The 16,372-nt window shown below is 40.3% G+C and overlaps 2 protein-coding genes across 4 annotated transcripts in view; both read right to left on the minus strand.

Annotated features, from left to right (window-relative positions):
- Positions 1-9,799, minus strand: part of abca4a (ATP-binding cassette, sub-family A (ABC1), member 4a) — a 32,343-nt gene extending 22,544 nt beyond the window's left edge. For both annotated transcript variants that reach the window (XM_063484058.1, XM_063484057.1), the window contains exons 1-10: positions 9,662-9,799; positions 9,112-9,223; positions 8,721-8,814; positions 8,433-8,574; positions 8,135-8,274; positions 5,904-6,031; positions 5,156-5,353; positions 3,276-3,365; positions 1,495-1,729; positions 633-772 (exon numbers count right to left, since the gene is read on the minus strand). In XM_063484058.1, coding sequence (XP_063340128.1) covers positions 633-772; positions 1,495-1,729; positions 3,276-3,365; positions 5,156-5,353; positions 5,904-6,031; positions 8,135-8,274; positions 8,433-8,574; positions 8,721-8,814; positions 9,112-9,177 — 1,233 coding nt within the window. In that variant the 5' untranslated portion in view covers positions 9,178-9,223; positions 9,662-9,799. The remainder of the gene's footprint in view (positions 1-632; positions 773-1,494; positions 1,730-3,275; positions 3,366-5,155; positions 5,354-5,903; positions 6,032-8,134; positions 8,275-8,432; positions 8,575-8,720; positions 8,815-9,111; positions 9,224-9,661) is intronic.
- A 286-nt stretch (positions 9,800-10,085) lies between these two features.
- arhgap29a (Rho GTPase activating protein 29a) overlaps positions 10,086-16,372 on the minus strand; it is a 30,853-nt gene continuing 24,566 nt past the window's right edge. For both annotated transcript variants that reach the window (XM_063484059.1, XM_063484060.1), the window contains 8 exons: positions 15,360-15,458; positions 15,068-15,231; positions 14,139-14,327; positions 13,337-13,474; positions 12,824-13,059; positions 12,392-12,707; positions 12,092-12,200; positions 10,086-11,989 (listed from right to left, as the gene is read on the minus strand). In XM_063484059.1, coding sequence (XP_063340129.1) covers positions 11,079-11,989; positions 12,092-12,200; positions 12,392-12,707; positions 12,824-13,059; positions 13,337-13,474; positions 14,139-14,327; positions 15,068-15,231; positions 15,360-15,458 — 2,162 coding nt within the window. In that variant the 3' untranslated portion in view covers positions 10,086-11,078. The remainder of the gene's footprint in view (positions 11,990-12,091; positions 12,201-12,391; positions 12,708-12,823; positions 13,060-13,336; positions 13,475-14,138; positions 14,328-15,067; positions 15,232-15,359; positions 15,459-16,372) is intronic.

The following is a 16,372-nucleotide window of genomic DNA, read 5'->3' on the forward strand; positions in this document are numbered from 1 at the left end:
GACGCTGCTCCAAAAGACAAACAAAGACATGGAGGTTACCGAGTAAAACAAATCATCTAAAGGGGGTTATCAGTGATACAAGAAATGTTACATTTTTTAATTTTTTTTAGATATTTTAACTATGTCTCTTTACTTGGTTCAATCCTGTTAACTACCAAGTTATAAATGTACAAAATGTGCAATAAATCCCTCACGTATTGCCAAGTATCAGAGTTGGAATCTACCAGGCATTAAATACATCAAGCTACGCTTTAACATGCTGACTGTATGGCACCTGTGTTATGTGAATCAATACAACATACCTGCTATAGCTGAAATCTCTGAAGTGCATGTGGCTGAATTATAATAAAATATCCCAACTGTTGCTGCCAAAGTCCTCCTATCAGCCATCCCAAAACACCTCCAAGCACTTATTTGGGAAATTATTTTGAACTGCTCAAATAGGTGCATTTATTAGCCAAACATACTTTACTTTGAATAGATATAAAGCTGGATATAAAAGCTGCATAAAAACACACAGAATCACCAGTCAGAGCTCATTAAAAACAATTTAAAAGCTGTTTTTATTCCATAGAACAAGGTTTTGGTTTGACACCATGAGCTCTACCTGTCTTCTCCTAAATGCCGCTTACATTTTGTATGATCTTTCTGACAGCTGGAGAGTCAGGGGCATAGAGGATCCGTCCCATCAGCATGGGCTTCACAGAGTTCCACACAATCCTGGTGGCAGGGTTGGACTCCAGCTCTTTCATCAGGTCATTGCAGAAAGGAGCTGAAGGGAAAGATTATTTGTTATGTAAAAGCTGTTGCAATATAGGTCAAGCTAGGCACTTAAACAGAATCCTATCAAAGATGCCATGGCACAAAGAATTATTTGGAAACCAATTACAGAGTGCATAATTATTTTTATGCTCATCTAAATGTGTTGCAAAGGTTAGGCAGTGTGGAGATCAAATTAAAATTTGCCGATGTGAGTAGCCAGTTTTTCAGTCATCCAGCCATGCATCAATCCATCCATTGTTTTAGCCCATTATCCAGCTGACAATGGGCAATCCACATGCAGAGACTGTGAAAGTAAAGAAATGCTGCTGCAACTTCCTCCACTTCCAAATTGCATAAAGCAGGAACACGACTGACAGCTGAAAACTCCAGCAACACTGGCTTTATGCAGATCAACTTTATAGTAGGTGATGATCTAACAAAAATGCCTTTCATCATGGTCAACACATTGCTGGAGTTCTTGCCTCCACAGCATGAAGAGAAAAAAGTACTGGGAGATCATGTGCTAAATCCACAGAGGAACCCAGTTCTCCAAGAAACGTACATATTTGTATATGGGTTTTAAGAGAATTTGCAAATCAGCAAAGTGCGTTAAAATCACAACTCTTATGCAAATTAAAGGTTACTCCAAAAAAGAACAGCAGCAGTCTCAAGAACAGTACTTTTAGTTTGGTCTGTCATACAAGGTAATACAGATGTATATGGTGTACTCACTGGTGCTGTTATCATATGTGTAACGGTCCTGTGCCCACCCGGTGCCGATACCCAGGAAGGCTTTGTAGTTATTGTCTTCATACCAGTTAAAGGAGGTGACTCGGGAGAAAGCCCCCTCAGTGTACCCGCATACAAGGCTGGAGGCGGCAGCCATCACTTCCCTGAAAGACAGATTTTTCTGGAAGAGAGGAGTCACGACCTGGATGAGCTCCCTGAAGCTACTCTTCTGGAACAACTGCAGAGAGATAAGAAGAATCATTCAAGCTTCAAACAAAAAAAGAAAATAAAAACCTTTTAGATATAATCTAGCAGTTATCTAATGATAAAGATATGTTCAGCAGAAATCTATAAATAGGCTGGTGTAAATGTGTTTTTTACACATCCAGTTTCTGTCATAGGTGTAAACAGTATGCACGTGATGGGAAAAAGTATACACCTTCAGGTGTTTTCAGCTCCATTGCCAGAGTGTACACAATCAGGCAATAGCCATGCAGTCTGCCTTTACAGACATTTGTTAAAGCCCTTCTTCCCTCCTAGATATTCCATGATCAGCTGTAAACAGTAAATGGAAGTGCATAAAAGTGGCCAGATGTTCATCTCGCACTACTATCATCACAAAAACTGTGTGCCAGGAGCTTCCTGGCTGAGCAGCTCCTGTAGGTGTAATGTGTACTTTTGTCCATATATTTTATCCTCTTATTACAGGGTCAGCACAGCCACTAAAACACGGCATTAAAAATATCCTCGAGATTATGTGTAACCCGGCTGCAGTCTTCTACATCTTCCATATTAACTTGTTAAACGTTTTAGTGTCTGAGATATTAAATTACTTAAAACTGACATGTGCAATATTATAAAAAATGATTTTTACAGATCTTAATACATACAATAAATATAAAAAGAGAAAAGGGGCTCTGTTATATCAAGCTACCCTCTACAGAGGACTAAATATCCAGTATATCCTTTACACATGATTAGCATACGTATCAAAATTAGTCAATTATTATATATCTAAATAACAGCTGGCAGGTGCATAACTCAACAATTATTGGAACTTTTGAGAAATATTTAATGTCTAATTTTATAAAAGAAGAAAGAATGAGTTTATTTTATGCCTTCCACTTGGATCATACGCTCTCTATAGTCCTGAGAGAGACAAGTGTCTCGCCAACAGGATGCCAGACTGTCAGTTTCAATGAATGTCCCATGGAAACATCCACAACAAACAAAACAGTATTTCCACATACAGACATAAATGGTAATATGAATACACCACAAATGGTAGTTTGTGAGCATGCCTAATTCTAACTTTAAGTCACACTCGTACAATAAATTTGGCTCTTTGGCAATCACTAAGCTGAGGCCTGCTAAGGTGTGAAAACATTGTTTTTCCAATGACAGCAATTAAAATAAGTGAAAAATCATGTTCATAGACTTTTTAGTGAGAAAAACACATACACTAACACATTCATTCATCACCAGGGTTTTTTAATCTATGCCGATTGGAGACTTTTACCTGTTCTTGCAGCCTTAGTCTTTTTTGCTATGTTTGGGGGGCGTTTTTCCAGTGAATGGTCCCATAATGATGATCTATCTGCTTTTGCTGTTTTTGGGGGGCTAAAATGCCATGTTCTGAATTTAGCCTTCCTTATACGCACTAGATAATATCCCCCTACTGTCTGTTTGCGTAAAAAGCCAGGCCAGAGGAAGCAACTGTTTCCTGACAACTAAAAATAGCAGGCGGTGAACTTTTGAATTGAGCTGCTGGAGCCAGGGCTTACCTCTTTCAGTTTGTCCGAGGCAGAGGAGACAACCCGGACCCAGAAGTGAATGTCGATGCCTTTTGAGTGATTGTCCAGTACAAGAGGAAGCTAATGAGAAACACAAATGAATGAACATTTACTGCCTTTGCATTCATACAAAAGCTGTAAACTTCCAGTATTGTGCTTCTCAAAATGAACACATTTCCCATAAAGCCACTGTCTTATGAGGACATGGTGATATTATGTGATGCAAACAGAATTTTGAAAACCATCTGTAAAACCCTTCTCTTATGTTCATCTGAGTACTACTTTCTACCAAGGATCTTGCTGGTTTGCTGAGAGAGCTTCCAGAAAGTTCACAACACAATAGGCCAAAGGTTCAGGAAGCAGAAGAAGGCCAAGACACAGAATCACCAGTGGAAACATCCTTCCGCTTTGACATATGTTCCTATCTCAGTGCACGCGGACACTAAATGGGAGGATGTGTGATTTGAGTGAAATTCGTTTCCAAAGCCGGGCAGTAATATTTTAAGCTATTCCTGTGCCTGAAGTCAAACTACACAACAAACAATGGAGGATAAGGTTAAAAATAATGGCATTAAGAGTGCACAGAGTGACAAGAACACAGGGATTGAGGCTTAAAAGAATTAGCGGACAGACAGGTTCATACAGTTAAGCTCACTTGGCCCAGTCCCATATTCCTGCACCTGGATGAATATAAGCCAGAGGGCGTCCATTGTTTTCGGCTGCTTTTTTGTGGTTTGTGTTTACTCTCACTCTTACTTGCACTGCTTTCTAAAGAAAGCACTGTCTCTAAACTAAGCTAATCAAAGAAAGAGGCTAAGTCTGTCTCGCTGGCCAAAGCTTGCTCCTTTACAAACTGTTTGCATCACTGCTGCCTACTTAAAGCATGTTGATAGACACTTCATTTTTATGAGGCAATTACAGCTCATCAAATACATAAGGAAAAATTAAAGCCATCTTTCACTACACAAAGTAGTGTATTTGACATTGTACATTCCTGGGGAACGACGCCTTGTTTACTTTGCTTTTTGCATTTCCCAGAGAATTTTTGTTTTGCCCCACCCCATGAGTCATAGCTCTAATAAAAATACTAACATCTGTTTATCCTTTGCATCTCCTGACTTTGAACAGGAGGTATGTCAGGAGACAATAGGCGTGTGTCAGCTTGTTGGGTTTTGATCTGGAGGAGAAACTATGAATGCAGTGCAATCAGAGTCTAAAACACAAAACGTGCCAAAGCACGATGGGACATACTGAGCTGAAGGTGGATAATCATGCATCATGGTAAACATGACGGTACCTCTTACTGTTTTTCTCCTGTTGTTTTTACAATATACTAGAAACTCGTGGTACAATCTAGTCATGTTGCTTGATTACTTCATTTACTTCATATTTTACTCAAGTGTGTTTTTGTTGGTTGCCAACTACATGTATGTAAGAATTAGAAACACAGCACAGCTTACATTTGGCAGTTTATGATACTGTTTGCTAACTGTTTTTGAAATCATATCCTGGCAAATCCTACACTGCCCTTTGCCAGCTTGACCTCAAGTCGCTTAGCCAGCACATGGCTGACTTACCCTATGAAGATCCAAATGAATTTTTAAACATGGCAAGATCCCAAACCGGATGTATCCAAATACAGCTCTATAAGGCCTTTTCCTATTCATGAACCAACCAGATAACTGCCAAATTGTGGTATTAAGTGTATCCATTCAGTGCACAATAGATAGTTTAGTCAAGGGTATAAAGATGTAATTACAGACTGAGTGCTCCCAGTTTAACTGAGCCAGAACGAAATTTGAATTGTGCAACTATTTTTTAAAAGGTAAGCCAATGATCCTTGGTGATTCAAGAACAAAACCAACACTCACCAGCCGGAAAAGTTTGAAAAAGTCGACATTGGCGTAGAATTTGTCCTCGATGATCTGTAGTCGCTGTGGAGTGAGGATGCACATGGCGTTGCGAACTGCGTAGAGTCCTCGACGGCTGGGGAAAATGAGGAATCGCTCGAGCAAGTTGAGGCTGCACGCAATGTCTTTTAAATGCAAGTCTGGGACTCCAAAAGCAAACTGGAAAAAAGCAGATTTATGTGGATTCAGATGACATCAGCAAAGACGGAAGCAATCTGATGTGTATGTCACAGCTCTGTGACGCCTTTAGTCTGTTAGCTTTTATTCTATGTCTTGAATTAAACAGCTGTTTATTGTCGTGATGCATGCTTAATCACCCAGGTAACCAAGTCCCAAAAAATTGATTCTGTTCATCTGGACATCCAAGTGGCATCTTCAGTCTCAGCTGGCTGCAAGTTTCCCCAGCTTTATAAACAGTACATTTGCATAATGACTGAAACTGGTAATTACTGACTAACAATGGGCCGTGTTCAGTTTCATGATGGTTAATTTGCAGTTGTCATGACCACCGATCGCCTGTATATTTCCCTTATTTTTCTTCCTTTACTGTGTCATATTACCATTTGTGTTTCATACTGTACTCCACCAGAATCCTTGCCTTGGTGGTATGAAGCGATATCAGTGTCTTGACTTCTTAATGGTAAAATGTCACACTGTGTACCCTTGGCTATGTACGTGTGTTTATGCATGTGTGTGAGCACCCGTGTACCTGTTCAGGCCTGATTTGGGCATTAACTAGATGATACACTACAGACTCGGTCAGAGGAATGTCTCTGAGGAGGAATGACGTCAGAGTCTCGTCATCCTTCAGGATAGTCTCCACTTTTACCCCTCGACCTGTAGACAAACAGAGGCAGTTCGTGTAATGGAAAAATCATAAGAACGGTTTCATGTGTTTAACTGTCTTTAACCTTTCACAGTGAATGACTGTCATGGCTACATAGTTAACTGTTCGCTGTTTGATATGGAACTGGATAAACTGGATAAGTAAGAAAAAGCTTAGTTTCATAGTAACACATATTGGGCAAGTTGTGACAAATGTGTTTCATTAAATGACACAATTTCCAGTTGCCTGTCTGTGCATGAATGAAGGCTGCATTGCCAGGCAAAGTGCTGTTTTGGCTTTTATCCAGGCTGTGCCCCTGATGAACATGGTTAGAGATGAACTTGTTGGGAATGACTCTAAACACAAATTAAACAAACAAAGCTGAAACGTGTGTGTGTGTGTGTGTGTGTGGTGGGTGGGTTATTGATGTCATTAAAGAAAAATACTAGCAGTAAATGCTGAATCAAGACAAGTCTAAATATGTTTTAGCCAAGAGGTTTAATCTCAAATATTTCCTTATTTTTCCCCTTTTTCTTTTCTCCTCCTCTGTCTCTTTTTTTTCGTTCCTGATCACTTCTGCCACTCCCTGCCTGTGAACTCTGGAATTCCTAAAATACACATATACTAATGTGAATAACAAATACGTAAAATGAAATTAAACTTGAAAAAGAGTAATAAGAGAAGCCAATTGAGCAGGGTTGTCAAACATAAGGCATGGGAGCCAGAATCAGCTCGGCAAAGACTCCAATGGCTTTGGAAAAAGTAAATCAGAGGTTAAATCTTGGAGTTTTAGCTATATTTTCATAGATTTTATAGCATTTCCTGTTGATAAAGACCCCCTCCCAAATCCATTTACATTATGCCAAAGTAATTAAGTAGCAGATAAACAACTAAATGACAGAAAAGTTATTGTTTTTTAACTATCTGAGCAGTAAAAGACAAAAAAAAACAGGATATTTTCTTTCAATTGACAAAAACTTTCTTTTTCATAGTTACAGGAGAGTCTAAGGAATAATTCTACGGCAACATTTCTTCGTGGTGTAGAAAGTCTGTACTGTTGAAACTGCACTGATTTTTCTTATATTAAGAAATCTTAGACATTAAATGTATCTTTACACTGACACAAAGGGGAGTTTTACTCATCCAGCCCACTTAACATCAAAGTGAGCTGTATGTGGACCACAATGTAAAATGCAAAGCAAATATGTTTTGCACAACAGTGCATGTGGATCATGATTCTGCTTGCTAATAATGCCAGACATGTGAAAAAGAGGTCAGACGATTTTCCTGTTTAATATCCATGAGTCACAATCGTCACTTATATAACTTTATTCTCAACATGATTTAGTTTTCTTTCCCGGGGCTCATGGGAACACGAGTGGAATGTGGATGTGTATCTCTGTTAGCTCTGTTAGTCCATCTACATATTTCTGCATGAAAGTGGCAGCACAGAGAGCAGCCAGACATAATCATTCAAAGCCTGGAATGCACTCAGCTCTGTTCCACTCCCATCATAAAGGTTTATTTTGCCAGTAGGGAAGCATGGCATATGTACAGTGCACACGTATATATGAACAGAGCGCAGTCTGCATGCAGGCCCGTGAGATGGGATCAGTGTTTCTGGGAGTGCTGATGGGTGGCATATGAATTGCTTTCCCACCAAATAAACAACGCGCTAGCAGCAAAAGTAAGCAGCTTACTTTGCGAGCCGGTTTTAAACCGATGTGATGTAATCGTGTTACTCCACGCAGACACCACAGACAGACTGATGGGAAAGAATGTGAGGTGTGATGTAAACTGCGATTACTGGGTTTAACTTTTAAAAGATCAACAACTTATGTGTCACAATACCTCTAAAAAAGGCAAAAGCGCCTGAAGTACCGGATACCAGTGTTGTATGATCTGCAAGAGGCGCGATTGATTTGATATTGATTGTATTCATGGAATATATAAAGATTTAAATAAACTACTGATTTTAAACCATTGTTGGGTAATTCAGAAAAAAGCTTTTATTCCACTGCTTTAATGAAAGAACTTTATAAATGAACCTTTCTGACCATGGATTTGCTTCTAAAGGCTTCTGCTGGATGTTGATGAAAGCCCAGAGCACTGACCTGAGACTTTTTCAGGATGAGTACGCAGCGTGTCCATGAAGTTACTCATAGCATTGAGCTCCCTCCATAGGCGACCAAGCTGCAAAAACTCTGGGTCCATAAAAAGAAGCTCTTGAGCATCCGAATAGAACCGAGCCAATCTGAGGAGGAAGGCCATAATATTAACAATTATTATTAAGGCTAAATACCTAGATTCATCTCTTTCACTCGACTAAATAATTTTGCCTCTTCATCTTAGATCAGACACTTAATAGGAATCCAAAACTCTTCGCACTGCCAGCCTACAGTTGATGCTTACATGGAGTTGTTGTAGTTGGACACCAGGCCAGGAGATTCACCACGGGTGGGGTATTGAAAACAAGGGTTGTTGGCATTACAGAAGATTCCTTGGATCCATGGCAGGACCCCAGCGGAGGGCATGGCTTTATTGGGGAAATGACCTGAGGCAGATGAGACACTGTTGGCTTTCTTGTGCTTTGCACAAGTCTTTCATGAACATTTATGAATTGGACTAGCTACAGAGGATATTGTGTTTCTGTCTCAGCGGGCTGTGCTAATATTTTCCAGTGAAGAACTGTTTGCTCACATTCATGTTGGCGATAAAGTGGATTTACTTTTCGTAGCCACACCAGTCCCATGAACAGCATAACAGGCCACAAGATCTCCATGAACAAACGTACCTGGTTAAAACATACAACATCTTTAAAATGAGCAGTTTTTCCAGTTTTAGTTATGGTTTCTATCAATCTGACAAATTCTCCACTCTTACCAACCCCAGTTTGGGACAAAATCAGTAAAGATGCGTTAGTTTTTAAGTATATTCTGGGCTCGCATTAAAAAAAAAAGAGACTTACACTGCATAATATGCATTAAAAAATGAAAGATATATTTAGTAATGTGTGAACTGGTGGGGTCAAAAGCTCTGGAGGCATGGTAGCTTAGCCTTTACTGGGACAACTGGAGCGTGGAGCTTTTACCCTTTGCCTCCTGCGGATGGTCCAGTTCTTCCACAGCAGGAGTCTGACCTGTCTTCCTGCCCCCATGGTGCCTCCTTTTCACCCCCGCAGGGGCTGGCTGTAGCCAGTAAATCTGTATTGAACCAGACCATAAAACATCTTACGGGCCAAGTAAGGCTAACTTTTGTCTTACAAAACTACTCATGACTCTAAAATGCAATTTGCATTTGAAAGGCTAAATTTTGTCGATGAACTCACAAGTCGGTCCATTCATCTGGTGAGAACTCCATGTGAAAGCTAGCAGTAGCTTAGTAATGAGGTTAATGAGCTCAAGACCTTGACATGGTCAGATTTACAATTATAGACTTGTCAAACGCTCTTTCGCTACAATTTCTGGTTAACGCCAATCCCCCCAAAAATAAAATAAAATCCCACACCGTCTGTGCACCCGCACCATACATTTAATCTAGTTTAGTTCCAATCATGATGACATTCTCTGTCTATCCATTCAGTTTCCACATACTTCCACCATAATCCAAAGCACACAGTGCAACTATAACTTGTCACTTACCTCAGAAGAGCACCTGTACTGTAGATTGATCGCCAGTAACAACAAAATAACTCTGCATATTCTTCAGACTGTTTGCTGTGGTTGCAAACACAGCTTGTTTCCAGACCTCCAGAATAGTTAAGCAGATTGTTTTAATCTCCTTTCTCGGTGCTGGGAGCCTGCTAACACCTCTCTGCCATTTGTAGATGCCTGCATGACCCAGCCACCTGGCATTAACAGTGCGGTATAATCCTACCACTATTATAATCCCATCACTCTTACATTTTCCTTACATTTTAACAAAAACTTGAATCTCTATTCGCAGATTATCATCCTGCACAAACTGCATGAACTCAGTTTATTGCATTACACAGATTAAATTAATATTCCTGTAAAAAACAACAACAACAAAAAACCACACACACGCGCACAAAAACCATCACTGTTGTAAGTTGTCAGATATATTTTAATAAGTTACAAAAGGGTGTTTGTTTTATGTACCTGTTTTCTTACACTGAACTTTCAACACTGTGCCAGGCTTGTACATTACCATGAAAAACATACCATTTAAATAAATGATGCACTTCCCATTACTTACAAAGAAAGCATAAGATTCAGGTTATTGATAAAACTACTCAAATTGTAAAAAACAAAAACAAAAAAAACAACCAACAACAAAACCAACAACAACAAAAAACAATGAAAAAAAAAGCTTTGGCTATTAAAACAATGTACATATATTAAAATTAAGAAGAATAATGCCATGTCAGAATCCTGTAGCATTTCTAAAAGCTTTTCAGACACATTTAACACCACGCAGTACAAAAAACGAGTGGATTTATACCCTTTTTAAGTGATGCTTCATTACATGACCAAACGCAAATACAGACATCCAAGTACATCACGTAACAGATGTTGTTAAATTGCAAAAAATATTAGCAATGTTTTTAATTACAGACTACTTGTAACAGCTTAAAACACTCTTCAACGGTGCAGGCAGAAGGCTGATGGTGAAAGAGCGTTATCAGGTAAGTGCACCACATATCTCCATAACTTTATGTAGTATTGTTACGCCTCGAGGGCTTTTTTGGTATAGAAACATACATACGTGAACCTGTAAGAATTTTACACAAAATATTCAAACAAAAATTAATTGCACAGATCCAAAAAATTATAAATATCCTGGCTGTGTGCCAGAGTATACTGAGCAAGTGATTGGTAAATGTATGATTTGTGAATCAAAATTTACAGCATTATAAGTGCATTTTTTTTCTTTTGAGGATCAAAGATATCATAATACTTACAATAAATCTACACATTGCCAGTCATACATATGCTCATTTTCTCTACAGAGTCAATGCAGATGTTTCTGCGTGTTCCTCCTAATGTGACACAAATTGTGATTCTCGGAGCTCTAACAGCAATGTCTTTTAGTGGCTTAAACAAAATGTGCCTCTCTGTGTTCCACCTCTGGAAGACGCCTGGGCCTTAGTCTCTGGTACACTGGTTTTGCCTGGTTTTGGTCCATTTCCTCAGGGCTACAGCTGGGAGACTGAGACGTGGCTGTCTGTTCAATCTCAACGTCCTCCTCAAGGGGCTCATCTACAGACACCTCTATCTCAATGCCTATTTCCCCCTCCTCATCCTCATCCTCCTCATCCTCCTCTTCATCTTCTTCCTCAGCACTGTTAGCTTGTGCACAATTCTGCAGGACTTTAGCTTTGCTTCCCGATGGGGGCTTGTAGAAGGTTCCTGGGGGAGGCTGAAGAGTTCTGGGGGCTCTGAAAGTTGTTGCAATGGGGCTATACTTTGTGACATTATCTTCCCTCTTTATAGTCCTGTTGGGTCGCACTGCGACTGTGTAAGTAGTTCCAAGGGAGAGGGTTGATGGCACAGAGGTTGACAAGCTGTTTGCTTCCACTGCTGCACTCTCTGTAGATGAGCTGGCCCCAATTTTGACAGTTCTTGAGGCAACTTCATGTTTGTACTGTTTATCCCAAGTTCTGCGTAATGTCTGGGTGTCGATAAAGGTACTCCGGAAATGTGTGGCCGCTCTTGTTTTTGTATTCTCAGTCTCGTCCACTTCTTCGATGGACTGGTCGCAACCGCTTCCCTTCGTGTCATCTTGGTCAGTGGCGTTCCGGGAGTTATTCTCATCTATTTGGCTTCGGTTAAGTATCCGTTCGGCCGGCATGCTAAACGGCCGTGACGAAAGCTTGTTGCGAGGGTGTCGAAGCTGAACCCTGGTGACTGTGATATGATGAGAACGACACAGGCCTCTCTCCACAGATTTTGCGACTTCAGGGACACTTGACGGCAAACTGAGGGTCTCTGAATCAGTTTCATCAGCTTTAAAAAGAGGACAAATAAAAGCTTTTAAAAAATAAAGAACGATAAAATAACAACATGATTGTTATTTTAATAATTATCTATTGCTGTGACAATACTGACCTGGTTCAAAATCGCTTCCATCAAGGCTTGGCATCCTCTCCTGAACCTCAGTCAATAAGTGTGAAGAAGGAATTATGGACGAATGCCTTTTAAACACTTTTGAGCTCGACTGCAAGGCAAAGACAGACAATAAGAACAGAAAACAACCCACCACTCTACCACATGCTAAACAAGAAGAATACTGTATATAGCTTTTATACTTTATCACGCTATATAGATAACAGAATAGCTCTTTAATATCATTGTACATTTACAACATCCTGTGTCATTCATGTATCGTAGTGTTGGCAAACCAGTTACCTCTTTAATGTCTCCCAGTGACTTGGAGTGCCTGATCAGCTGCTGCTCTTTGTCCTGTTGCGTAAGGCGAGTATTAGCGCGGGTCTGGGCATCAACCTCTGTGGGCGAGGTGCCACTTACAGGACTCAGAGGCGTGTCAAAGACCATCTGGTAATGTCTGATCAGGAGCTCCACAATGAGCGCCTGATACGGGTAATCCACCAGAGAAGAAAGAGAAACTTCAGCATCGGCCTGCCTTGGCTTGATCAGCGTCGGGCCAAAGATGATACCCAGATTGCTGGCGGTCATCTTGTTCTCCTCTGATTGCTCCGTCACCCTGGAAGGAGAATGAACCAGATAAGAAATGATCATTTCTACTATTATAAAAAAGGAGAAACACATCCATATCTTCTATTTAATGGGACGCCCAGAAATCCACTCAGCTCTCCCTACCGGTGAAGATGCTCTATGAGGAACTGCAGTGTCTTGTAATTAGCTGGTGGCAGCTGTCTTAGCAGATCCTTGATCTTGAACAGGACTCGATTGAGCTCGACGCTAACCTGCGCAGGGGTCGCAGTGGTGGGATTAACTCTCTGTGCTTCCAGTTCCTCCACAATGATACTCTGGCTCTCCTTGGCCAAACCAATAAAGTCGTTATAATAGCGGAAGAGGATGAGTGGCTCTGGAAGCTGGAAAGTACGGAGGAAGAATTAGATAAACAAATGAAACAAAGATGATAATAAACAGTGGCAACCAAAATATGGACATAAATACACAATTGGTACAGAATTAGAAATGAGATAAGCACCCTGGTGATAAGCGGCAGGAATTATGTGCCAAAAATAAACAGACAAATGCACATTTTTAGTATTAATGCAGTTTGTCATCCAAAGCCTACTTTAGCCATCTCCTTCACGTGGTGAAAGCTGAAATACCTCATTGTGTTAATGACCAAAAGCAACCCACCTGTCTCAGGTAGAGTTTGAGTACATTGCTAATGTCGTGGGGAGAAAGATCGGAAAGCTCCACCAGGTCCTTGCCGTTCTCAAATGCCTGGCACAGCTTCTCTACTCGAGACTTCGCACCATTCACACGGTAGATCCCCTTCAGAGCAGACACACAAAATGCAATCAGTGCATGAAAATTACATACAAGTTTTTGGAATCAAATAATTTAAAAAGCATAACAAATATTGAAGGTGATGTGGAGGACTCGTTTTTCTAATTTCACTTTCTGTAAAAGACTGCATGAACAAATAGCTTTGAAGGAAGTCTCTCAAATAATTTTATCACATACAGTGTGTTAGCAGTACCAATAAAGATCCAGAGAAGCCAGAGAAATCTTTGTACACACAGGACAAGGCTGAAAACCAACACAGAGTGCCCATGACCTTTGGGCATTCAAGCCTGCACAGCTTTAAAAACAACTGATAGAAATCACTATGAAAAACCAAAAGCTTTCATCACTAAATCCACAAAAACTATTTTTTTGAAAACACAGTTTTAGAAAAACATATTTTTGCATATGTCGCTAATACACTCATTTTTTACATATTAGATAAAGTCCCTCAACACATTTTGATTAGTCCTAACAACAATGACAGCCTTTCACAGCGCAGCCACTTTTATGGTCACAGTATTGAATGCTTTATAAGTGAACTTTCATGCCAGTGCCAGCAGATCTATGCTACAGTTTTGGGTTTTTGTTTCATGAAAACGAATGATCAATTTATTTGTAACCAAACCACTAAAACACCTATTATAAGTACCTTGATGCTGAGGGCTCTATTCTCAATTTCCGACGTGCACTTCCGTATGATGAAAGGGATGCCATCCTGGCTGTTCTTAGCCGACTGTGTGAAGTCAATGCCAAATAGGTGAAGCCTTCCCTGGAGCTTCTTGTGGCCACACTGGATAGCCAGGGTTTCCAGACACTTTTTATGGCACGCCAAGGAGCACTGCAAACACAGTGACACATATCTCAGTTATAACAGGGACAGAGTAAAACATTTCTAAGAAAATCCTGAACAGTTTTAACTATATGTCAACAAAAACAGCGGAACAACTGACGAAAAAACACGTCCTCACAACCTAGCTATTTTTGTTAATTAGCCCAAAAACCAAGTCCAAACGAGGAAAGCTTCACATCTAGTGACCCTCTGAACCAGTCCCACTGAATCATTCCAAGACTCTGCAGTGAGCTGCATTCCTATGTCAGTTTCTTCTCAATATGTCTACCTCTTGCATAACCTCTTTTAAAAGCGTTTCTCCAACCAAGAGCCGCTCTTATTGTCTTCTTCAGTGTATCTAATACATATGGACAGAAACTTGATCTAAAATCAACAGTGGACAGAGGGTGCACAGGGATGATGGAAAGGACTCCTCAGAAGACGAACAAAAGGTCCTCAGTTTCTAGCGCCCATTCCCCCAACTGAGACCAGTTAGTGAATTTGGTCACAGAGGAGAGCTTGCGGCCAGTTTCAACTTTTCCCTTTATTTCCTCATCCAAACATGCTGATGAGGGGAGAGGTGGCTTTTCTCTTTTGTTTCTGCTTGATTTTTTTGCTGGCCATGAGTGATAAAGAAGCTGTTGTGAGCCTCTGGCAATCTTTATCGTGAATTTGTAATACTCTGAATGCTGTGGGCCGCAAACAGAAAGGAATAATACAAATAATAAAAGAAAGGAATCCAAGGTTACCTCCTCACACTCCGCTCCATGAAACACCACCAGGCTGTCACACTCACGACACTTGGAGGGTGCTCGAAGCTTTCTCAGCTTGTGGGTTTGGGCTGCCTTAGACATCTGAGTGTTTCTAAAGGGTCCTGGAGAGCTCGCCGTTTCGATTATCATTTCATTTAAACCTGCAGTAGCAAAGGAGCATTGTTACAAATGTAAATATGTGGCCTATAAGTGTAACGAACATATAAGAGTACCTTAAAAAAAAGGAAAAAATAAACACGAAACCCTTATACAAATACAACTGACTTACCATTATCAGACGGCGAGGGAGGCTCTCTCTCATCCAAGTCATCAGCAGACGACATGGTACCAGTGGAGGGGGTTCTGGGTAATCTCCTCTTGAAGTCTCCTGAACAGTAAGGTAGGACACACCAAAAAGTCCACATCTTTACAGTCACGTCAGAACACTCTGTTTTCCCCCTGTCTCCTATGCTCTACATCTCAGCGGTAAAACTGAGAAGCAATACGGCGATTTGACGAATTTAAAGTAGCAAATGAAAAGGCGGGCTTAACATCTTGTTGGTAACTGAAACCAGCATGTTATTGTTGGTGGTGAATTAACACCTGGATTGGCTGATGAGTGAGGGGGTTGAATACTGATCAGAGCCTTTTCAGAAAGTTTTTGATCTTCTGATGAGCTCAATAACAGGTTAATCAGAGATAAGTGCTGACATTGTTCACACTCTGGGGGCTGGGAGAGCTTTGTGGCAGACTCCAATACACAATTTAACACCGTGCACCAACACCCCACTAACTTTCTCCAGTCAAGACCCGCCCAAAACAACTAGCCATGTCTTACACACAGGTTTGGTAAAATCAATTTAACAGGAAATTGTTTGATGTTCTCCAAGGTTACTACAAACCTGGTGGTATTACCTAAATTTGTCACTGTAACATATAAAATGGACACAGTGCTATTTAAAGTTTTCAATGTAAAGTCCATGACAGGAACACATAAAATAACAGCAATTATAGTTACGTTCTTCTTTGCAAATGGCTTTTTGCATTCTGATTATAGTAGCACTGAAAGCTCAGAGCACTGCATTTTAAGAAAGAGCATGCAAATGGGCAAAACAAACCAACACGGGAAAACATCTTAGCATTAAAAAAAGAACAAAAAAGTAGGCCCAGTGCAAAAGTACGGAAAACAAAAGATGCCACCAAGAACAGAAGGGTGGTGTGTATACAGAAAAACACCATTACAAAAAAAAGCCCCCGCAAAAAAACAAAAAACAAGAACTACAACAACAAACTACAGGAAAC

Source organism: Pelmatolapia mariae, linkage group LG9 (assembly GCF_036321145.2).
Source record: "Pelmatolapia mariae isolate MD_Pm_ZW linkage group LG9, Pm_UMD_F_2, whole genome shotgun sequence".
Taxonomy (NCBI): Eukaryota; Metazoa; Chordata; class Actinopteri; order Cichliformes; family Cichlidae; genus Pelmatolapia; species Pelmatolapia mariae.